Consider the following 10768-nt stretch of genomic DNA (forward strand, 5'->3'; position numbering starts at 1 on the left):
AGCAGTTTGGTGGTTCGAATCCCTAGTGCTGCGTAACGGAGTGAGCTCCCATTACTTGTCCCAGTTTCTGCCAACCTACCACTTCGAAAGCATGTAAAAATGCAAGTAGAAAAATAGGGACCACCTTTGGTGGGAACGTAACAGTGTTTCGTGCACATTCTCCATTTAGTCCTGCCAGCCACATGACCACGGAGACATCTTCTGGCGCTAGCTCTTCAGCTTTGAAATTGAGATGAGCACTGTCCCCTAGAATCGGGAACGACTAGCACATATATGCAAGGGGAACCTTTACCTTTAGAGATAGCTGGGCTAGTTGGAACTGTGTGAGTCTTTACTTAAGAGAATGAACTGAATTCTTTAGTGTTTTTGGATTTTCACATAAAATTCCTCCTGAAAATCATGTTTCTTTCTAAATTAATTTATATGTCAATTATACATTAATAATCAATGTTTAGATTGGCTCCACATAGGCTTTTCATTGTAGCAGTATTTCAGGTCAACTAAGATGTTCTTATTCCTTTACAATCGGTACATAAGTAGGTCCTTAGCCTTCCAGCCAGTGAGACTTCTCCTGTCCCTAAACCACATTATTTTCTACATGTCAATATTTTCTTCTGTTCCTTTGTTCTTAATTTTTATCTTATCTGTTTTCTTTTTCCAAATACAGATTTTATATTTACAGTATATGTATCTTTTCTAAACAATTGTCAACATGCTACTTCAATATTTTACTAATATATGGGTTGTTTTAACATATGGTAAATATCAGTGGTGGGTTCCAGTACGGTTGGAATGGGCCCGGCATTGGCTACATGGATGTGTGCAGCACACGCATGCAGCGCGTGCATGTGTTGTAGCTGCAAATGACGCTTCCGCAAGCCTCTGCGATACTCCAACTGCTCAGCGGAGCATCGCGCGGGCGCTTGTACTTATCTTTTCATATTTACACAAAACATATGACCTATCAATGCACCAGATTTTCATATTTGATACAAGTTCTGTTTCTTTTATGTTGATATAAACAGCAAGATGTTTCAAAACTACTATGTAAATGTAGATAGGACAGTTTCACAATAATATCTTAAGAAATATTAAACATGAAAAATAATGTGGAATTGTTTTGTTTTGCTAGCATCTTCCAAGCAAGGTAGAATTAGCAAAACTGTGTAGTTAAATTACACCTTTAAATAAAGCTTGACCTGAAAAGCATGAGTAGGCAATCTTATTTTAGGATAATCTTAAGAACATGCAATACAGTAAAACTCATATTTGTAATTGCTGCAGCATCTACAGTGCAATACTTTTTAGCAGCCTAACTAGGGGCAGTAAAATAAATTAAAAACTTAAAATTTATGATAATGTCCTTATTGTGCCTTAAATATATTACGAATTAAATAATCAGTCCAAAATATGTGCTTGTTTGCCTTTATCCTATAATATGACCATATACAGTATATTAATTCACACAAGAGAATGTACAACACTATACAGATATGGTGATTCTAAGTATAGGGTCTCATACTGCTATAGACAAGCACTTAAAATTTTTTTAAAGTATTAAGTGAATTATTGATATGCCTTTTGTAACATGAGGCTTATTTAAATAATCATGACCATAGCCAAGGCTTGAATACATTTAAGAGGCAGTGTCTAGAATTTTCTAAAAGATTTTCTTTATAATTAAATATGAAGGAAAAATTCCAGTGTTAAATGTTATCTTTGCCACTACCTTTTCCTCTCAACATAATAGGGGATGCCTGTAAAAACAGTTGTAGTAAAATAAACAACTACAGATAGCCCTCAACTTACAACTAAAATTGAGCCCAAAATTTCTGTTGCTAAGTGAGATATTTGTTAAGTGAATTGTGCCCCATTTTACATTTTCTTGCCATAGTTAAGTGAATCACTACAGTTGTTAAGTTATTAACACAGTTGTTAAGTGAATTTGGCTTCCCCATTGCCTTTTCTTGTCAGGTCACAGAAAGTGATCACATGACCTCAGGACATATCTGCTGACAAGAATTTGAATTTTGATCATGTGACCAAGGGGATATTACACCATAAGTGTGAAAACCAGTTATAAATCACTTTTTTCCAATGCCGTTGTAACACTGAATGGTTACTAAATGAGTGACTGTAAGTCAAGGACTACCTTTAATTAGAAAGATAAAACTTTCACATTCTTTATAAATCATTGCCATAGTGAAATATGAACATAAACTAGAATGTTGTTTTGTATTTTCCATGTCTGGAACTCTTTGCATACTGTACTGAATGTATATTGTATTTTGAAACAGATGGATTGCTTATGAAGGCTGCAATTTCTTGGGGAAACAGTTTCTTCTTGAATCAAGCAAGATTTCAAACTGGACACAGTTTAGTGGATGGACAGCAATTGGCTCTCTTCATCCCATAAAGCAGGTACTAGTGTAAAGATGATTCCCATCCCCCTAAACCTGAAATGGCAATTTGAGGTTCTTAAATGACAACCACTGAAAATTGATAAAGTGAGTTCTTGCCATTTTAAGGTTAGAAATACACAAATCTATCTACAAAGCCTAACACTACACTTTACGCACATTTGGAAGCATGAAATCAAATAAAAGTTTCACCTAAGACACCTAATTTTATGATCCTATTTGCCGCAGTCATTAAATGAAAAATCACCTGCTTACACTTTCCTACCTTCTCTGCCAGATTCCCCATTGACTTAGCATGTCGGAGGCCCTCTGGGAAGGTGTTGTGATCAATGTTGATCACATGATCACAAGATGCTGCAACCATTGTAACTATGAACAGGTTACTAAGCACCCAAATTGTGATCTTATGACTATAGTGGTGGTGTGACAGTTGTAACTTCGAGGACAGGGGTTAAATCATTTTTTTCAGCAGTCATAACTTTAAACTGATTAAACAAATCATTGTAAGTCAAGGATTATCTATACTATTGAGAAAAATGTTCTGTGGTATACAAGTTTTATCATATGGATTCATGTTTCTTCATGAAGTATGAGTTAATTATGCTTTTCTATTTCAGCCAGCCGTGTATTTCAGAATAAAGAACAGATCCCAAGAAAAGTACTTGACAGTTGCTGGCACTTTAATGGATGGAAGAGCTACATCAGTATGTTTGTTCCCACAAAATGGCAAGAATACTCAGATCTGGCATTACAGTCGTGGCCTCATCAAGTCCAAGGTAGTTTTTTTACTTAGCAAATTTATATGCCACCCATCTCAACTTTTAAGCAGCAGACAAATTAAAATAAGATCAGGATAATTAATTGATTTTTAACTCATCCTTATTAACTAGCTTCATATCTACGGAATGTTTTAAATCAACATTTCATTGCACTTACAATCTGCTGTAACAAGTGTGACTTTTAACTGCAAGTTCTTTAGAATAAAAATGGGCCATATTTTAAAAGGAAATGAAAGAGGTCTTTAGAGAGTTTATAATACATTTCATGGAATAACAAGTTATTTCATTTCTAAAAGTTTCAGAAATACTCATTCTGAATGTAATCATCATTGTAATGGATATTTTTGGGGTTAGAAAGTTCCCTAAATAGTTGGTATTTTTTCAAAATGAGAATTTACTTATCTATAATTCCCTCCAGTCTAAAGTGAAGGCAGATTTGGAGCAATTTCAATAATCTATTACATGTACTTACTCTTTTTATACATTCCAGGAATATTTGTTAGATCTATATCCACCTAAACCCCAAGGCAAAATACACAACTCACTGTCCTCTAATGTTTCTTCACAACTATTTTGAGACAGATTTTTCTGTGAGGTTACTCAATGGTGGACTTGAATCTCATCTCACCACTCTTAGTCCAACACTTTTGCCTTTCTAAAATCTATAATCAGTTCTACTATACACACAAATTCCACTGGTTGCAAAGGTAAATTAGGTAATTAAGAATTCTGAATGTGTTTAGACTCTTAAACAAAAAAATATCCTAGGAATTCTTTGTTATTTATGTACTAAATCAAATTCTGCCTATCATTTTTGCTCCACAAATTAAAGGAACATTCTTTCACAAACCGTTAGCAAATTATAGTTGCCATCATTTATAAAAATTATCGTTCTTCTAAGTGGAGTATGAAGGGTAAATTATGTTTTTAAAATTTCTGGCTTAATTTATACCTAACTCTTAATACAACTGGTCAAATTTAGACCACTGCCTACCTATCCCCAATAATTTGTTTTAGAGCTACTATTTCCTTAAGTGAAGTTACATTTTATGGTATTATTTATTAGACATATGTCTGACAGAAGTATATACATAACACTTTTAAGGCAATCAGCAATTTTTCCCGCTCCTACCTATCTAGGTCAATGATGCTTGCCTTGATGTCATTGGAGGCAGGGACGTACCTGGAGCAAAAGTTGCCCTGTGGGCAGAACATGGAAAACCAAGACAGAAATGGACATGCAATAAGGATGGAACCATCACATCTTATCTCAGCGACCAGCTTGTTCTTGATATCAAAGGTAATAGCATAGAGGGGATATAGAAAGTCTGCATACTCATTAAAATGCCAGGTTTTTGAGATGTAAAAAAAAAATCAGACCAAGATAAATTACTTCAGAATTCTTTCCACCTTTAATATTAACATATAAGCTGCATAATTCAGTTGAAAAACAAACTGAAATATTTTAGGAGAAAAAATAACAATAAAAAACTATAATAATGTGGCTGCATTAAGTGTTCACACTCTTTAGAAGTAGGGATGTGGCTGTGTTCAGAATCACATTCAATCTGATATTAAATAGTAGTCACTACACACCTGCCATCAATTAAAGTCTGATCAAGCCCATATAAAGTTCTGCTGTTCTAGAAGGATTTTTTTCTCATTTACTCAGTTGCCTCTTACATAAAAATGTATGGTCTGCAAAGAGCTTACAAAGCATCAGAGATCTCATTTGATGTACCATGGAATACAACGAAGACAATCATTAGCAAGTGAAGAAAATATGGCATAACACAGACATTACCAAGACCTGTATGTCCCTCAAAAATTAATTTAAAAAAAAACACTAATTGAGAGGCTGCCAAGAAGCTTACATTAAAGAAGCTGCAGGAATTTCTGGCAAGTACTGGTTAAATACTATATATGACAACAATCTTCAATATGTCTGAACTGTAGAGTAGGATAGAAAGCAAGATAGCCTTTTCTTACAAGGAAAAACATTCATGCCCAGCTACATTTTGCAAAACCCTACTTCAAGTCTGACAAAAGTATATGGGAAAATGTCTTATGGTCTCAAACCATGTTTGAACTTTCTGACCATGATTCCAAAAAGTAAGTTAGGCATAAAAACAGCACTGCACATTGCTAAAAGTACATCATACCCACACTGAAGCATGTTGATGGCAGCATTGTTTTGAGGCTACTGTTCCTCAGCTGGAACTGGGGCTTTAGCCAAGATGGAATTATGAACAGTTCCAAATATCAAACAATTTGAGCACAAAATTTTCAGGCTTCCGCTAAAATGCTGAAGAGGTATTTCACCTTTCAATACAACGGCCCAAAGCTTATATCCAAATCAACAAAAGAATGGCTTCACCAGAAGAATATCAAAGTTTTGAAATGACCCAGCTTCACCCCTGATCTGAATCCATTTGAAAATATGGTAGGCTGACGTGAAGAGGGCTGTGCAGGAGGCGCCAATTGGACAATTTTGCAGCGCTTTTGCAAGGAAGAGTAGGCAAAGATTCCCAAGGCAAGATCTGCCATGCTGATAGGCTCCTGCTTTAAAAGACTTAATGTTGCCAAAAAAATCAAAAGGTGTTTGAAACGGATGTGCATCTTTATGCAACCATGTTATTTTTTGTTATTTTTTCCCCCCTGAAAGATTTTGGTTTGTTTTTCAATTGAATTGTACAGCTTATATGTTATATCAAAGTGGAAAGAATTCTGAAGTGATATACTTTGGTTTGATTTTTTGGGAATCTTAAAAATGTGTCATTTTAACAGGGATGTATTGACTTTCTATTCACTATACACATAATTGAAGTTTTGGCTAGATTTACCTTGCCATTTACCTAATTTTTAAAATAGTTTTAGGTCAAGACTGAATATTCCAAAGTAATTATGTACTGCAGAGTTTGCATCTGCATTGGAATAGATGCTTGAATACTGACCCCTTTGCCATTTACATGAGCAAATAAAATATTACTATTATTGGCTATCCAAATACCAACAATAGTTGGAATATATATTTGATCTTACACAATTGCATACTTTATTTGTAAGGCCTTCATGTTTGGAAAAATGATTAGAATATTATTCCTGGATAGTATATTTTTCAAAAATGATCATTTTCTTTGTTTAGGGGGTAAAATTGAATTACAGATTGAATTGTAAATGCAGTTTTTAATTCATTTGGAGGGTAATTCATTTCAATATTCAGCTCTAAATTTACCTCTGAACACAAAGAACTTTAGGATTGAAATTGCCTAGTGCTATATCATCTAACCCATCCAAATATATTGCAGTTTCAATATACTTGCATTCATAAAGGAATCCTGACATTCTGTTTTGGTTAATTGATTCCTCTTGTCTACCCTCCTGTTTCTGAAGGATTTTTTTTCATTAGAGCTGAAAAGTGATCCTAAAGTGATAATTTTGTAACATTTTAAGGTACCGTTTTAAAAGGACAAATAAGTAACTTATTTCTCAAACTTCTCTTATAGGAGGAGATTACTATGACAGAAACCACATTATTGTAAATCAACTTAACATCAGTGAATGTACACAGAAATGGGACTTTGAAATACTATGAACGGATGTTCCCAAGATAAACCTATTTGAAAATATGTATTAAATTGTCTGAAAATACTTGAACTACTGAAGAGACATAGTGTTGGTTTATGATAAAGATCTGCCCAAGACTGCCAAACGAAGAATAAAAAACAGCTTCTTTAAAGTTAACCAAAAACTTAATTTTTTACTTTCAAGTATTGTTATTCATAAAATATTGCAGGATAATTTATGCCAAATGTTCTTAACAATTTTGGTAACGAAAATTTAAAATGCAATTTTGTACAGATTATTCTTTCACAGAACTGATGCATTGAAATATCCGAAATTTATACTACACTTTGATACAGTAACTCTAAATTGATTAAGAGAATGGCTGAAATTATTTGTCAATCCCGTTTGTATTCTAATGTAATAAATTATGTATAATTCTAATTAAAACAGTTACAAACATGTTAGAAATAACAAAAGTTTAAAAAAAGTGATCTGTAATTGATCTCGTCATTTATTTTTTACAAATAGCCAAAATGGGCTAAGGGATGATATGTTATTAACTCTTTGCCTAGTATTTTCCCAAATTATGTCAAACTTACAAAGGCAAAGCCCTTATTTTCTTGGTGTGGATTCAAAATTCCACAGTGTCATAGAGCAAGAGATTATAAAACACCTATTCCTCCTAGGACTGCTCCTTCTGGAAAACTGATTAAGGCCTTACAGTTGCTTTCAAACAAACAAACAAGTCGGGAAATAGAGGTCTTATCTGATGTGTCTTTGGCCCTAATGGTTTCTCCTTGGACAACTGTTATTGCTTAAATTTAGCAATTTGAATTGGTAAATCTTGTCATTAACATCATAAAGCACTGTCACAGCAGGAAATTTACCATATTGTTTACCTATAAACTAAGAAAACATATACAACCATTTATACAATACACATTTGTACTATTTGTACAACTTATTATCTATGCAGGATTTTTTTAAAAAAATATCTTCCTTTATATATGAGCTTCAAAATATCCACAGTATCTAGTAAAAGAAACCTAGTCAAAATGGAATTCAGATTAGGATTTCACTTTTTTCACCCTCGTATTTTCTATCCATTTCATTTCCAATAGTATTGTTTCACACAATTTGAGTGTGATTTAATTTAGTTTCTAGTATTATAGCCAAAAATGTTTCTTGTAGTTTTTAGGCCCAGTTCAAATAAAATACTGAAATATCCAAATATTCATTGATATTCAAGCCTAATCATAGGCAGTGGTTGCAACTTATGTTGATTTTCGTTAATAGAACATCCATGGATCTCTACCTCCTAAACAGATGTTTTGCCACAGATGTTGTAAAATAAATCATTTATTTACTTCTTGCATTTCTGTTATGTAACCAAGGTATTGATATTTTAATCTAAATCACTTATTTAATAGATGGATTTTATGTATACTACAAACAAGCAATAGATATATTTGATAACACACCTTTTAAATAAATTGTTCTTTTCAGCTCGTTATCCTTACTCCATTTCTGATAAAGACCATCTGATTCATCAATGGTGTAGCTACAGCTCCAATCTGCTTTCTTGAAACTCATATTACTACTAAACATAACTCTAAGAAAGACCAGATAAATAAATTGCCAATTATTTCTGCAAGAGAATGTAGATTATGGAAACACTGTATGTAATTAGTTTTTTTCTGGGTATGTTGAGCCTTACAATGAAGTGGTATCTATTCAATAGATTTATCTTAAAATTAGCTTTGAAAGAAGCCTAACATAGTACATCTTTAAGATACAGCCCAGTCTTAGTCTAGTTCAGGGGTGTCAAACTCAATTTCATTGAGAGCCGCATCAGGGTTGTTTGACCTCGGACAGCCACAGTGGGTGTAGTCATGGTCATGACACTGGACTCATGGAGGGGGGACTTGTAGCCAAGTGCTAAGGCAGGACTTCCCTCATTCATTATACAGGTAATCCTTGAGTTACAAATGTAATAAGGTCTACCAATTACATTTGTAACCCGAGGATTCGCTTGATTGAATCCTGTTAAATGAACATGATCATCCCTGCTTTCCCCAGTGCCTTGTTAATCAAATGCACAGGTTATTAAATGCACGAGGTATCTCAGAGTGGGGAAGAGCATGGGGGGGGGGTGGTGGCTAGTGTTGGAGCAGACCAAGGCCACCGCCAATCCACTGAGATACTTCATACTACCCTGGGGTCCACACAATTGCTTCCCCCCCCCCATCCTGCCCTGCCAGGTCGCCAGACTGGGCCTGCTTTGCTAGCGTCCAGTATTCCACTTACTCTTCCCCAACCCATTTCCCATGACTTACTTTTTGAAGATCTCAAGAGAAGGCTGACCCACTGGCAGAGAAGCCAGTGTTTTTATTCAGATGATGGCAAAGCTGTAAGAACATGGAATCTAAGGTGGGAGGGGGATTGCCTGCTTCTGAGAAAAGACTGGCTTTGGGCCATGTGGTCAGCAGGCCTCTGGTAGTAGAAAAGTCATGGGCAGGGCCACAGCAGCCTCAGAACAGCTTCAGGGATTGAGACAGCAGCAGCAACCAATCAACAAGGAGCTTGCTTCCCTTCTCTCATCAGGCTGAATTGCAAGCCCGTTGTTGATTGACTGCCATGCCCCAATCCCTGAAGTTGCTCATTCAAACTAGCTAGTCATCAGCAAGCAGGAGACTGCTCATCACTGGCCAGACTGAGCCCAAACTAAGCCTGCAGGCCCTCATGGCAGAGAAGCCGATCTTTTATTCAGATGGGGAAAGCTGTTTTTCTTACATCTCACATCCTTACAGCTTCATGGGCTTCTGAATAAAACACTTTGGCTTCTCCGCCAGGTGGGTCAGCCTCTTCTGGAGCTCTTTGAAAAGTAAGTAAAGTAAAGCCCTGGGTAATGGAGTGGGGAGGAGTACGTGGAATCCATGATGCTAGCAAAGCAGGCAGTCTGTGGAGCGCGCCAAATGGAGCCTTGGAAGACCAGTTTTGGCCAATGGAGGCTCCATTTCGGCCTGTAACAGGCCAAGGAAGGGCCGCAGAGGGCCAAACTGAGCCTCGGAGGGCTGCATCCAGCCCATGTAGCCTCCATTTCAACCAGCAACAGACTGGGGGAGGCCTTAGAGGCCCCCGCACCCCCATTTAGCTGGCTGAGTGTTGCAGGAAGCTGTCTAGGCTAAAAACTACCTAGCAGAGGCACCATGGGCCAGCCCTTTGCTATTTCCAAGCCAGCTACGCAGGCTAGATCTAAGCACCCCGCGGGCTGGATCTTTGCTGCGGGCCTTGAGTCTGACACTCCTGGTCTAGTTGGATTCTAGTGAATAAAGGATAGTTTCAACATGGCATTCTTTTCTGTTGATTCTGGGGAAGAGATAAGCAACAAGGAATAAGAACCATCATGCTTTTAAAAGGCATTTGGGAACTGTTACAGGTTCATGCTCTATATAAGTGAATAAACCATCCTACGGTTTTATGAAGTTTTATTTGCTATTACTATACTTCAAAGAGAATTTTCTCATTTTGTACTCTGCTAACGTGAAATACTCCTTTAAAACTAGCACGAAAGGTTTTTATAGAAGAGCACTTCCTATCTTTTTTAAATAAAGATCATTATGCCAGTTGACAAACTTTGTCTCCAAATGACTTCATATATGGGATCTATAGGTAATTATCCATACCATAAGTTGTACTATATTTTTCAAACCAACTTTGTCACTGAAGTAACATGCAAATTGAAGAAGAAAAAGGGAGAAGATATTGGTGGCTTGGAACTTAAGACTAAAATGTATGTATACATTCAAAATTGCAGAGAATATTGTGAAAAGGCTTCCACCCAATGAAAAAGCAAACACACACTCCACCTATTTTCACATTGGTACCTGGGTTAAGAAGGAAAAGAAATTAAGAGTCATAAGTTTCACTGCTTATGACCTTGCATGGACAGCAACATGCTGCTTCTGATATTCATGGACACAAAACAGGATGCTACACAAA

General features: G+C 36.0%; 1 protein-coding gene across 1 annotated transcript in view; it reads left to right on the forward strand.

Annotated features, from left to right (window-relative positions):
- The window catches only part of CRYBG3 (crystallin beta-gamma domain containing 3), a 63138-nt gene extending 56115 nt beyond the window's left edge, over window positions 1–7023 (forward strand). Inside the window, exons 19-22 of the mRNA XM_087721468.1 lie at window positions 2298–2421; window positions 3038–3196; window positions 4340–4499; window positions 6706–7023. Coding sequence (XP_087577594.1) covers window positions 2298–2421; window positions 3038–3196; window positions 4340–4499; window positions 6706–6794 — 532 coding nt within the window. The 3' untranslated portion in view covers window positions 6795–7023. The remainder of the gene's footprint in view (window positions 1–2297; window positions 2422–3037; window positions 3197–4339; window positions 4500–6705) is intronic.
- Window positions 7024–10768: the final 3745 nt, after the last annotated feature.

This window comes from Thamnophis sirtalis, unplaced genomic scaffold (genome assembly GCF_051295495.1).
Source record: "Thamnophis sirtalis isolate CommonGarterSnake01/CBP01778 unplaced genomic scaffold, rThaSir2_p1.2 scaffold_8, whole genome shotgun sequence".
NCBI classification, from domain to species: domain Eukaryota; kingdom Metazoa; phylum Chordata; class Lepidosauria; order Squamata; family Natricidae; genus Thamnophis; species Thamnophis sirtalis.